This window comes from Pipistrellus kuhlii, unplaced genomic scaffold, assembly GCF_014108245.1.
Source record: "Pipistrellus kuhlii isolate mPipKuh1 unplaced genomic scaffold, mPipKuh1.p scaffold_m20_p_4, whole genome shotgun sequence".
Taxonomy (NCBI): Eukaryota; Metazoa; Chordata; class Mammalia; order Chiroptera; family Vespertilionidae; genus Pipistrellus; species Pipistrellus kuhlii.
Window position 1 is genome coordinate 65,971,477 of NW_023425540.1, and position 14,500 is coordinate 65,985,976.

At 40.5% G+C, this 14,500-nt stretch overlaps 1 protein-coding gene across 17 annotated transcripts in view; it reads left to right on the forward strand.

Annotated features, from left to right (window-relative positions):
• The window catches only part of CSNK1G3 (casein kinase 1 gamma 3), a 106,115-nt gene that overhangs the window by 26,137 nt on the left and 65,478 nt on the right, over positions 1–14,500 (forward strand). For 15 of the 17 annotated variants that reach the window (XR_004982865.2, XR_004982864.2, XR_004982866.2 and 12 more), the window contains exon 2: positions 3,924–4,349. Coding sequence is in view for 12 of the 17 variants with exons in the window: in XM_036409368.2 (XP_036265261.1) it covers positions 4,172–4,349 (178 nt within the window). In the remaining 5 variants the exon portion in view is untranslated. Of the gene's footprint in view, positions 1–3,923; positions 4,350–14,500 lie in introns of those variants that run through there. The other 2 variants (XM_045571888.1, XM_036409382.2) reach the window with 2 other exon arrangements.

Genomic DNA, 14,500 nt, shown 5'->3' on the forward strand with positions numbered 1-14,500 from the left:
TTTAAAAGCATGGTAGTTACTGCAGTTTGTGATATGCTGGGCAGCAGTGTAAAATGATGAGTGCCACATAGGATCTCTCGCAACTACTCAACTGTTCTCTTACAGCATAATGCAGCCATAACAATATATAAACAAATTAGCATGGATTCATCTTCATAAAAATTTATTTATGAACACTAAAATTATGAATTTTATATAATTTTCATGTGTCTAGGAATATTATAATCCTTTTATTTCCCAAACCATATAAAAATGTGAAGATCATTCTTAGTTTGTAGCTTGTACAAAATAGGCAACAGGCCGGAGTAAGCCTGAAGTTTGACTGGAGTTTGCTGACCATGGCTATGGACAAACTTGAAGGCAATTCTGTTTTTTGTTTTTTTTTTAAAATCTTTGTTGTTGAAAGTATTACATAGGTCCTTCTTTTTACTACATTAACCTCTTCCAGCCTGCTTCCCCCTCCCCCAAGCCTTCCCCACCCCATTGTCTGTGTCCATGGGTTATGCATATATCGATATCATACAAGTTCATTGATTGATCTCTTCCCACCCACCCTCCCCTGCCTTCTCTCTGAGGTTCAGCAGTCTGTTCATGCTTCTGTGACAGTGGGTCTATTTTTGATAATTAGTTTATTTATTTAATTAGATTCTACATTTGAGTGAGATCTTATGATACTTATTTTTCTCTGACTGGCTTATGTTGCTCAGCATAATGCTCTCCAGGTCTAGGCAATTCTAATATTATTTGGTAGGTACTATCATAAGGAAAGTATTAGCATTATTTGAGATTCCTAGTAAGAAAATATTTTAATAAAATACAATTTGTTAAAAATATTTAAAAAACGAAAAACTTTTTATAAGTTTATGGACAGTTTCCTGAATGTGGTGAACTAGATGGAGTAAAGTAGAAAACAGCTTCATTTCTCACTAACTAACTAGTACAGTTGGCCCCTTGAACAATGCAGTTTGGAACTTGTACTTGGATTTTTCTTAATTGACCCTTGTAGTTCAATTTCTCTGCACAGGTGGAGGGAGGGCTGACTGTAGATAATTCATAGATATTTGGCACCTCCAGCCACTCATGTTGTTCAAGGTACAACTGTATATACTTTGATTCTTCTTCTTCTTCATTCATAGATGATATCCTAATGAGTTCGGCTTCATTCCATTTCTTTAATTTAATAGGGCTTTATCAACTGTTTAATAGTTTTAAAATCCTGTTTTCTAATTTTAGTAGTAGAGTAATCTTGGAATCTGTTTTCTTTGTTTCCCAGTTGTGGGTACATTCACTGCTTATTTGCATGTCTGGTACTTTTTAGCTGTATATCGACATTATGAATTGAACATTGTTGAGAGTCTTGATTTTTTTTGTCTTTTCAAGTATGTTGAAATAATTTCTCATTCTGACGCACAAATGAACTAACAAGCAAAGTAAAGACAGAGTTACAGATAGAGATCAGGCTGACAACTCTGAGGGGTTGGGTGGGTTGTGAAGTGGAGGAATTCAGAAAAAAAGAAGGAAAAGCTCTTGGGCACAAATAACAGTGGTGATTGCTGGGGGCAGGAGAAGGGGATGGAAGGGAATAGAGGGAGGTGGAGGAAGAGAAGTGTATAGAAAGGGATAAATGAGATGGAAGGAGACTTGAATACACAATACATTGTACAAATGATGTGTTGCGGAATTGTGTACCAGAAACCTATATAATTTTGTTAACTAATATAACTACATTAAGTTAAAAAAAAAAAGGAAAATAACATTTTAAAAAAAGTATGTTGAAATATGTTCTGAATGCAGTTAATCTAATTGGAGCTATTCTCAATCCTGTCTAGGCTTGCTTTTAGGCTTCAGTTGGAACAGTCTATAGTAGTTCTTTCTCTAGGTCAGCGATTTTCAGCCAGTGTGCCACAAGAATTTTTAAAACATTCCATACTCTCTATTAAGTCAGGGGCACTGATCTCTTTTCCCTTAGATTGTCAAAAAAAATGACAATAGCCAACACAACAATAGCTATCTGGAGTGAATGAATCAAAATTATATCTTTTTTTTTTGTCAGATCGGCAAAAAAATATATTTTTTTGGTGTGTCGCAGAATTTTAGTAATTAAGTTTATGTGTGCCATGAGATGTAAAGGGTGAAAATCACTCCTTTAGGTTATGGTCTTTACTCTTAAGACTTATTCTTTGTGGTGTTTCATCTGAATTCCTGGGATATTAATGAGGTTCCTCATGACCAGATAAGAACTTTAAGGTCTTCCAGCACAGAGCAGCCTTTAGTGTCTCTGTTCTTCATTTGTCCCATTAGTAGCCATTGTCTGCTAGGTATTTCAGAATATTGCCCCTCACATATGTAGCCTAGCCTTCTGCCTTTCCATTCCCTAACCCCCAAACTGCACAACTGCCTCATCTTCAGCATCATGTTCTACAAATTCCACTCACTTTAACATCTCCAAACACTGATCTGTGATCACTGTTTGCTGCCTGGGCTTCATCTGCCTGGGCTGGAGTCAGTAATTGTTCCTAGTTAGACAGCTTGGGCGAAGGTGAGACCCACCTTTCCTGTTTCTCATTTTTCAAAGATCAGTCTTCCCTGCCAGTATCCAATGCTTTAAAGCAAGTGCTTCATATGTTTTTGTCCAGTTTTATAGTTTTAGCAGGAAGGGAAGTTCAGTATCCAGTTACTCCATTATGGCAGAAAACAAAATAAACAGTATGTGTATGTCACACTCAATTCTGTTTTATATATACCAAACAGATGTTTACAGCTTCACCTGCAAAATAGAGTATGTTAAATGTTTTATATATATATATATACACACACACACACACATATATATGTATATATATATGACATATATATAAATATGACATGTATATATATGTCATATTTGGGTGGGGGTTGCTGAAAATCAGAAAATACTTTTTGTTTAAACACTTGTTATGATTGCATTATATAATAACTTTGAAATAGGAATAAAAAGGCCTTGATATTGATCCTAGTTTCTATACTAGTGAGTATCTATTTCAGTCAAAGTATCTTTAATTGCAAATAATAGGAATCAAATTGTTCAAGCAAAAATAGGCACATTTAAGCTTGCAAATTTACTGCAGAATTGAGATTTGGTTAATGGGTGAAATTTCTAGAGAACATGAATGGGGCAGAAGTCTCCAAAAGCTTTGAAATTTTTCTTTGAGCTTTAGTGTTTTCATCAGTATATTAGAAAATTAAAAACCTACCTTCTCTGCCTAATAAGGCTGCTGACTGCCAACATTTCTTAACCTTGCCAAATTACTGTATACTTATTTTTTTAAGGCCTAGTTCAGATGTTACATAAAAATTAATTCTCTTTCTTGATAGGTACCAAGAATGATCTTTGTATTATCAATTCTGAATACCATTCCCATGTACAGCTGGTGGGTAATAAATATTTGAATAAATGAAGATCAAATGAGAATATATAATTGATGAAGACTTTGGAAATTGTTTGAACATGTGGAAGATATTTTTATTAAGACTTTTTATCAATTTGCAAACTATTCTCTTTTTTTTTTTTTTTTTTAAATTGAAAATCTTACAGTAACTTCCTGGAATTTTTACAGTTTTTTTTTTTAATTGAAGTGATTTTATGTGGGAAGGTCTAAGTTAGTGAATGTATATTGGCTTATGAAACACTCAATGCATTTTTGTTACTCTTTTAATTTTAAGAAGTAACTGAATCCCTAATTCTTTTCTTTTGTTTTTGTGAACTTTCTGTATATTCTTTATAGAAATAAAGAATAATGGTTAATTTGAGTCGACTGTGGTTTGGTTTATAGTGAGCATCAGTAAATAGCAATAATCCATTGTCTGAACTTGTGTTATTAACTTCCCCAACATATATTTTTTAATACTCTAAGTTGACTAATTTTCTTTTCTAATTATTTTAGTTCTCTGTCAAGATCAGCACACATCATTGAAAAGAAAATATTGAAGACATATTTTGCTGAAAAGACAACTGAGAAAAATCTTACGAATGGGATGAACACGCACCAGTTAATTGACTACCTACTGCAATTTGAATGTTAACATTACCTGCCTGGTACAGTTACCTAGTGATGTACCTGCTGTCACAATACCCTATTTCAGCGTGCTTGTCTTGATTAAAGAATTCAAAGTGGAGTACCGCAAACTTGATATGGATAATAAAAAGAAAGACAAGGACAAATCAGATGATAGAATGGCACGACCTAGTGGTCGGTCGGGACACAACACTCGAGGACCTGGGTCTTCCTCCTCTGGAGTTTTAATGGTTGGACCTAACTTTAGAGTTGGAAAAAAAATTGGATGTGGAAATTTTGGAGAATTACGATTAGGTAAGATTCTTTTGTTTATTCCTTTATGTTGCAAGTATTTTTTTTAAAAAAAGGAAAGATACTTTCTAATGAAAATGAATTAGTTATTTAATTTATTGCAATAATTTTAAAGAATATGAATGTTGTAAATTTTTTATGTACTTGAATATTTATTTATAAGGAATTTCCTAATTTATGAATATTTATTTACTTGAGATTAGCCATTCAGCATATGAAAAAAAAAAAAGGTAAATGATAAAGTCCAAGCAGGCTGAAATAGGTGCCAGGAAAGACCTTTCAGTGTATACCTTAGTAATGATATTTAGGCTACTTTTTCAGATTTGAAAACATTTAGTAACTGATTACTTTGGCAGAATATGTATGGCTTAAAAATCATAAAATTTACATGGTAATATATTCACTCTCCCTCCCCCAAGTATATTCAGAGTGGGGGACACAAAATACTGTTTCAGTAAACTATCTAATAAAAGGGTAATATGCAAATTAACCATCACTCCATCACAAAGATGGTGGTGCCCATAGCCCCAAGATGGTGGCGCCCAATCCTCTCAGCCCCTCCGGAGTCCCCCAGGCCCGGGGTGGGGGTGGGGGGAGCAGCTGCTGAGAGCAAGCAGTGTGAGCAGCAGCCTGGTGGAATGCTTGGTTCATTGCTATGGTGATGAGGCAAACTTTCTGGGCCCAGCCTAGGAGGGAGGGCCTTCCATTCAGGCCTGATGCAGTCTGGAGGAGCAGCCCTGCAGGGCACCTGGCAGGCCTCACAGCCCTTGGCGGGTCAAGGACAGGATGATTCATGGAGCCCCAAGTGCAGCCTCCAGTAGTGCCAGATCAGGGGTCCTCAAACTTTTTAAAGTGGGGGCCAGATCACGGTCCCTCAGAGAGCTGGAGGGCCGGACTATATGAACTACTAATTCCTACTGTAACACCTTGGCTGCGCTCACTGCCCAAAAAACCTGGCGGGCCAGATCAGACTCCTCTGCGGGCCGCATGTGGCCGCGGGCCGTAGTTTGAAGACGCCTGTGCCAGATGATCGCCTTGCCATTTCATTCAGAGAGCAGAGTCTATGGCACAGCCCTCTGAGTCTCATGCTGTTAAAGAGGCGGGAGGTCCAGGTGATGCAGTTCAGAAACCACGCACGCAGTGGAAAGCCTGTACTACCTGCTGCCTCATGGTCGCCTTTTTGGGAGGACCCTACCTTTCACAGCCGCTCAGCTTCACTTCCCACCTGGGAGGATCACAAGCTCACCTGGCAGGAGTGGGAGCTCTCGGGAGCACCCATTGTATAGAGGGCCTCTCACTCCTGCTTTCCCTGCCGCTGTGTGTCCATGGGAGAGGCCAGCCTCTCGGGCGGCTCTGCCTGCCCACACTGAGTGATTAAGAAGACAGCTCAGGCGCCTGCACAGCCTGTGGCTATGGCCCCCTGTGAACGACCAGCATGCCTGACATACTGGCCGAGGATGCTGGGAGGTCAGGGGTAAAAGGACCCACATGAAACAGCTGCAGTGAAGAAGCCAGCCTCCTGTCAGCAGGTAGCATGACAGGCGGGATGCGTCCTGTAAATGTATTGTGATAGGTTTGAGAAGTTATAGTCAAGAGCCAGTCTCCTGCCAGTCATTGCTCCTGAGGTGTAGCTGTCAACTCTCTTAATTTTGTGTGTCCTTTATCCTTGGCACACACATGCATGCACATCTGTGAGATAGATAGATAAATATATGACACACACATCCTACTTTTTTCCACATATGCATCTCAGACATCTACAGGGAATCAGCAGGCATTATTCCATAAGTTCCAGGTAGTTGACATTTCCTACTGAATGGAGTTGGAAGTGGAATTTATGATGTAACCAAGCCAATTGCATGCGATGACAGTATGTGGCGGGCGGCCTGGCTGTCTTCCAGTGGCATTAGCCGGGCACAGAACTCTTGCATTGGTGCTCCGGCGATGAGACAAGCATTCTTTGCCCGGCTGTGGAGGGCCTCTGGCTGGGTAGGTCTGGGAGGGAAGTTGGGGGTCATGAGGCCAGAACAGGAGGGCTGTTGGGGACCATGAGGCTGGCAGGAGAAGGCAGTTAAGGGCCATGAGGTTGGCAGGGAAGGGCATTTTGGGGCAATCAGGCCAGCGGGGGGCAGTTGAGGGTGTGCAGACTGGCAGGGGCCATTTGGGGATGAGCAGGCTGCAGGCAGATTGTTTAGAGGTGATTGGGCAGGCAGGTGAGTAGTTAGGAGCCAGCGGTTCCGGATTGTGAGAGGGATGTCCGACTGCTGGTTTTAGGCCCTATCCCACAGGGACATCCCCCGGTAGTCAGACATCCCCCGAGGGGTCCCAGATTGGAGCGTGTGCAGGCTGGGCTGAGGGCATCCTCCCAACCCCTGTGCACAAATTTCGTGCACTGGGCCACTGGTATTCTTATAATCAAGCATGTTTGAGAAACATTGATACGTTTAAATTTCCTGCCTACATTTAAGGAAATTGAAAGTCAAGGGAAGCTTACCTGCCAGATGTAACACAGTGATTTAATGACAAACTCAGGACCAAAACCTAGGTTTTTAACTCATTGGAGATGTGGCTGTGTTTCTTGAACAAGAGAAACAAGAAGGAAGGCAACATGGCTATATGAGAGTCAGTATTGAGGTCCCTTGATAGCTCTGGTCAGTGGACCACAAATAATGGAAAATTTAGGAAAAACAACAACAACAACAAAAAACTTGTTCACAAATTTTTTTTAGATCCAAACCTAGTTGTTAGAAATAATTTCATTTATGTGTTTCTCAACTACTTTTCTTTTTAATCTTGTAAAATACCCTAATTCATACTTACTTTTTCATTTTTAATGTACTTTAAATCTTAAATTAGGCAAGCTAGTAAAAGCTAATGACATACTTTGTACATAGCTGTAATATGATGTGACTGGTGAACTCTTGCATTTTAGTAGGTACTCAAATACTTTAAAGGGTGCATGTTTGACATTTTTTTTTAAAGGATATTGAATTAGATATTTTGAAGTTCTTAAACTGTTTCTGACTTTGGACTTAGAAAAATCATTTTATTTACTTGTCTATCTTTGAGCATCATCATCCATCCATCCATTCAAAATTCATTGCATATTTATCATGTACGAGACATAATAAGGCACCGATAATACACTGGAAAAATATAAAAATTGTCCCTGCCATTATGGAACACATAAGTTATGTAACCATTTGGGGCCTCAAATTCCTTAACTTTGAAATGGGATTATTTCCACTTTCTAGGTTATTATGAAGATGAAATTTAGATGACAATATGAAGGGACCAGCACTTTGCCTGCATATTTTAGGAAAGCAATAATTCTGCTCCTTTAAAAGGCAATATCAAAATATTGGTTCTTTAAAAAAAAAAAAAAAATATATATATATATATATATATATATATATAGTGGCTATACAGATGTATGTTGTTATATATATATTAGAAGTCCAGTGCACAAAATTCATGCATGGGGCGGGGGGTGTCTGTCAACTCAGTCTGCACCCTCTCCAATCTGCGACACCTCAAGGGATGCCTGACTGCCCAATGGGATCAGGCCCAAGCAGGCAATTGGCCATCCCTCTCATAATCCGGACTGCTGGCTACCAAGTGCTCACCTGCCTGCCTGCCTGATTGCCCCTAACTGCTTCTGCTTGCCAGCCTGATCACCCCATAACCACTCCCCTGCTAGCTTGATTGATGCCTAACTGCTCCCCTGCTGGCCTGATTGCCCCTAACTGCCCTCCTCTGCTGTCCCGGTCACCCCTAACTGCCCTCCCCTGCAGGCCTGGGTCCCCCCCAACTGTCCTCCCCTATAGGCCTGCTTGCCCTCAACTGCCCTTCCCTGCTGGTCTAGCCACCCCTAACTGCCCTACCAGACCTGGTTCCTCCCAATTGTCATCCCTTGCTGGCCTGATCACCTACAACTGCCCTTTTCTGCTGGCCATCTTGTGGTGGCTATCTTGTGTCCAATGGGGGTGGCAATTTTGTATGTTGGAGTGATGGTCAGTTTGCCTATTACCTCTTTATTATGTAGGATTTATATCTGTTGTGTACATGACTATAATACTATAGTACTTTAGACATTTTTATTCAAAACTGGTTTCATAGAATTCATTTCAAAATAACTACATGTATATACATACCTGCAGTATGTATATATGTGTATGTATATGTGTGTGTGTATACCTATTCACAAGAAATATCTAGTGAACCATTTTAACCAGGGCAATATGAGAAATTATATGTGCCATATACTGAATCTATATATGCTATAAAATGAAAAAGTTATTAAATTCCCCTCTCTTTTGCAGTCTGTAAGCAGGCATAGGAATAAGATGATTCATCCATCCATCCATCCATCCATCCATTCATCTATTATCTACTTATCTATTTCTCTATCTGTATCTATTCTTTCTGTGGATGTTTATTGAATATTTGCATATGTTTATTTAAATATACTATCTATATCTTTATGTGTACCTATGCTTTATGTAAATTTATAATATACAGTTTACCCTTGAACAACTATTAAATAAAGGAACATTTTATTCCATTTTTGAAGGCCCCAAATAAGTTCTCAGTGCATTAAAAGTTATTATAAGTATAATTTTTTCTATACCTGGATAAACATGCTAATGTGAAAAGCTAGTTTAGATTTTTAAAAAATATATATTTTATTGATTTTTTACAGGGAGGAAGGGAAAGGGATAGAAAGCTAGAAACATCGATGAGAGAGAAACATCGACCAGCTGCCTCTTGCACACTCCCTACTGGGGATGTGCCTGCAACCAATGTACATGCCCTTGACCGGAAATGAACCTGGGACCTTTCAGTTCCCAGATCGACGCTCTATCCACTAAGCCAAACTGATTAGCGCAGATTATTTTTGTTTTATTAATTTTCACTCAAGGATATTTTTCTATTGTTTTTTCTTTAAAGGGGGGTGGGAGGGAAGGAGAGAGAGAAAGAGAGCAAAATATCAATGGGAGAGAAACAAATCGATTGGTTGCCTGGGGATTTGAATCTGCAAGCCAGGTACATGCCCTTGATTGGAATTGAACCCATGACCCTTTGGTGAGCTGGATGATGTTTTTGACAACTGAGAAGCATTAGCCTGGGCTGGTTTATAAATTGCTTTTTTAAAAACCACATTAGTTTTTTTCATAATTGTGGTGGATTAAGTGGAAGCTACACTGACACTCTCCCAGAACCAAACTGGAATTAAAATATAGAAAAACCACCTGGGAAATCAACTTGAAGACTAGTTGGAGAGAACCCTTAAAACTAGACATAAAGTGGAGACCACATAGAGACTGGTAGGAAGTGCAGAGGCACGAGTGGGCTGATCAGGCTCCCACAGACAGCAGCTGAAGTTCTGGAAGGATATCTCAGCTGTGGGCGTTCACACTGAGAACACTTGGGTCTAAACCCCAAGCTGGGACCCCCAACCCAGAACTGAGAAAAGTGCCCACATAACATCTGGTTGTGAAAAGCAGTGGAATTGGTGTCTGTCAGAAAGACAGCTGGAAATGCAGGCACCTTCTTAAAGGGTCATGCACAAAATTTTGTGTGCAGCCACTCACCTTGAGCTCCAGCAGGAGGAGGATACAGTGAAGTAGAGCTGTGTGAGAGGATCCAGGGTTGGGGGCTCTGGGATCAGAGCTCAGAAGGCAGCCCAGCCACCTGGTTTCCTGTACTGAGTCATCCCCCCCATACTGCAGAGGACACCTTTCTCAGCCAGACCTTTACCATCCAGGCAGCTTTTGCCCAAGGTGGGCGTGGGAGTGGGGGAAATTGTTGTAAACCACATGTGTCAAACACAAGGCCCGCGGGCCAAATCCGTCCCGCCAGGCCTTGCAATGTGGCCCGCACCGCGCTGTCATCACTGCACTCCGCTGCGTTTCCATCATAATGACAGTTTATGACTGTTCAGTAAACCATTCGGCCCGCGATTTAGGATGGATTTTAGATTTTGGCCCCTTCTCTGATTGAGTTCGACACCCCTATTGTAAACCCTCTTGCTCTACCCTTTGGAGTTGAGGCTCATTAAGAGACTGAGAATAACTATCAGCCTTCAGGCAGAGGCAGATCTCCAGATGCTTTTGAGTCTTTGCCTGATTGGCTTCAGGACCCAGGCTAAGAAAAGCAGACCTTGTTGCATAACTCATGGATACAGATAATAGTGTTGTGAAGGCCTGGGGTAGAGGGTGAGTGGCAGCTAGAAGTTTTCCTGGGGAAAAAAGGGAGACATATATATTGGGTCGGCAACTAAGTAATTGCGGATTTAAAATTTTTTTTTTTTTTTCATGGAACTAAATAACTTTATTCTGTAATGTATTGCCCATTTTGATCAATGACCGTTTGCCATCTTTTAGGCAGCATCATAATCCCACGTTCAAAAAACTTCTGGTTTTTATTAGCAAAAAACTGAATCAGGTACGATTTGACATCATCATCATTATTGAAATTTTTACCATTCAAGGAGTTTTGTAAAGATCGAAACAAAAAGTAATCAGATGGTGCAAGGTCAGGACTATATGGTGGATGTGGCAAAACATCCCAACCAAGCTCCATTAATTTTTGCCGAGTGACCAAAGATGTGTGTGGCCTTGCATTGTCATGATGGAATACAACACCTTTTCGATTTGTCAATTCGGGCCGCTTTTCTTCAACTGCATTGTTTAATTTCATTAGTTGTTCAATGTAGACATCAGAATTGATCGTTCGGTTGGGTGGTAAGAGTTCAAAGTAGACAATTCCTTTGTAATCCCACCAAACTGATGACAAAACCTTCTTTTGATGAATATCAGCTTTTGATGTTGTTTGAGTTGGTTCACCTGGCCTGCTCCACGATCTTTTCCGCTTGATATTGTTGTAAACAACCCATTTTTCATCGCCAGTTATCAGTCGTTTTAAAAATGGATCATTTTCATTACGTTTCTTTAGCAAATCGCAGCTGCTAATGCGTTGCGTTAACTGTGATTCTTTCAGTTCGTGAGGAGCCCATGTATCGAGTTTTTGAACATAGCCAAGTTGTTTTAAGTGATTTTCAATGCATGTATGTGATACATGAAGCTTCTCTGCAATCTCACGTGTTGTACTGTGACAGTCCGAATTGATTATTGCTTTGATTAGGGCGTCATCAACTTCAACTGGACGACCAGAGCGTTTTTCATCTTTGAGTGAAAAATCACCAGAACGAAATTTGGCAAACCAATTTTGACACTGCCGTTCTTTTAAGGCTTCGTCACCATAAACAGCACATAACTTTTTATGAGCTTGCGATGCGTTTTTCCCTTTGCGGAAATAAAAAAGCAAAATATGACGAAAATGTTCCTTTTGATTTTCCATTTTTCAACGAACGCCAAACGAAAACTACAAAACAGATCAAAAAACCTTTTTTACTGATTAACAGCTGAATAGCCAACTATCAAATAACAAAATGTGTTTTACATTTGTACTACGTCTGCAAACCTAAAAATTCAACTGAAGCCATATATGTGTGAGACCCGTAATTACTTAGTTGCCGACCCAATAGTTCTATGTTCTATATATATAAAAGCCTAAGCAACTGACCGACTGAACAACTGGTTGACCAGTCACTATGATGCGCAGTGACCACCAGGGGCCAGACACTCAATGCAGGAGCTGCCAAGCTGCAGTGACTTGGCAGCTGAGGTTCTCGGGTGATGCACCTGGAACCAGAGAGGAGGAAGCCCATTTCTGGGGTGTGTCACCTGAGAAAAGCCCTCTAGCAATATGGGGCTCCTGGGGGAATATCGGAGAACTGGTTTTGGCCTGATCCCTGCAGGCCAGGTCGAGGGACCCCATGGGTTCACGAATCTGCACTGGGCCTCTAGTCAACAATAAAGATAAATTAAAAACAAAAAACAAAATCCACATTAATAGAGACATCTCAAACATTCGATTACTGGCACTAAAACTTTTGTGATTAGTATTGGGTAAGAAAGAGTATAAGGTATACCTATTTTAGGTAAGTGGCTTTCAGCAAAGGTGCTATTAGCATTTGGGGCTCGACAGTTCTTTTTTGAGGACTGTTCCCCACACTGCCTGGTGTTCAAACTGTTGGACACTAACTAGGAGTGGCACTTGCACAACCTCAAATACTCCAAGAAGAGACAGTTTTACTGTTGAAACTACTTCTTGGTAATTATTTAAAAAAAATAAGGTTGAACATTAAAAAAATTGGCCTTGACATTTTAAAATAAAATCAGGTAAACATTTTAAAGAATACTGTGAAAATTAATTGTAGATACATGTTTTTACTGTCATTTTAATCTATTTTTTATTGTAAAATGAATTAATATTTTATTTATTTATTTATATGTATTGGTGGTAAGGCTTGCATTCTGTGTAGTTGTATTTCTAGCTTAGGCAGTAAACTAAAACCCCTGGAAGTGTTTTTAACAGGCATTGAATGCGACGAAATATAGCTAGCCAAAATATAGTGTTGTATTGTACATATACTTGTTATTTTTTGTATATATTTTATATATTCTGTATACATCTTATACATTCTGTATATGATTTAAGATGATTTGACATCTTGCCAAACATTTCTGGCTGGGGAGAGATTGCTTTTCCTGGGGCTAGCCAATTTTTAGTTGGGAGCAAGTTTTTGATCTGCAAACTAAACAGTCCAGTGCTATACCTCCTCTATTTGGCTTATACACTCCAGGAAGCAATCTTCTTTCTGAATCATTCCTTGGCCAGGTACAAGACAACTGGAGACCATCTATAGAGCTCAGAGGCCACCGGAACTTTTTGGCATGACAATTATTTAAATTAGCCAATTCTAAACTACTTATCCTGCCCTGCCTTGCCTTTTCCTTGGAAATGAAAAACCTAAGCTCTCTCCCTGCTCCTGTCTTTTTCCCCTGACTGAAACATGATGCCTTCCATAACCCTTATACTAGGACCCTTGAGCATAATAAACTTTATTTTTCTGAGCCTCTACTTTGTCCTCTCTTGTGGCTACACCTGACTAACCATCACATAAAAGAACATAGCACATGGGTGTTATATATATTGGTTTATGTATTACCATATCTAAAACAAGATATTATAACTTTTGACATAAGTATGCCACAGTTTTCATAACTTCTTTTTTGTGTTTGTTTTGTCTCTTATTTCTATATTAGAGGCCTGGTGCACTGGTGCAGGCCTGGCCTGCGGTGATGGGGCTGAAACTGGCTCTTTGACATCCTCTGAGGGATCACAGATTGCGAGAAGGTGGTTTTTGGGTGACACACCCCATAACTGGGATCCCTCCTCTCTGATTCTGGGTGTATCATCTGAGAACCACAGCTACCAAGTCACCACAGCTCGGCAGCTCCTGCGTTGAGCGTCTGCCCTCTGGTGGTCATTGTGTGTCAGAGCTGATGGATGGTCGCTTAGGCTTTTATATAAAGATAACTCATAATTCTTAATGTATTGTTCATATTTAAGAATTCTTGAAAAGTCTGCAAGCCTTATTTCTATATATACTAGAAGCCTGATGCACTAGGCCTTCCTTCTCTTGGTTGCTGGCACACGACGGGCTCGCTCAGGCAGCCTGGGCAGTGGTGGCAGCAGTGGCAGTGGCAAGCCCTGCCCACTCTGGTGCTGCTTCTGCTTCGCCCTCCTTTTCTGGAGAGTTCCTCTGTGCAGCGCTGGTGTTCCCGGGGAGGCACAGAAGGGAAGAGGTGGGGGGAGGTTGGGTGCACTAGTGCATTTCACTTTCCCATTGTGACAGTGGGATGCAACTGGCCCCCTTCCTCATCTTCTTCTTCTTCCACCCTTCACCTGCCCTCCCTTCATGCCCATCACCCCTTCCCTCTTGATTTGGCGAGATAGGGAGGAGGGAGATCTGATAATTTGGGTTACTTTATAGGTGGCCTCTTCCATCTATTCAAAACAAAGCTGAGCCACCTGCCATTGCCTCCATGACTGCCACTATCACCTCTTGGCTGGCCCAGGGCTCCTGGGGCGTGCTAACTGTGCACTGAGTTAGCTCTTGTGCACAGCTGTGCCCATGGGACTGCTCCAATGCTAGGGTTTTGTTTAACAGAGCAGTGGGGCGGGGGTGGGGTAGAGGGAGATGCCAGAGACTGGGAACTACGACCTCAGGCACCAGAGGTTTG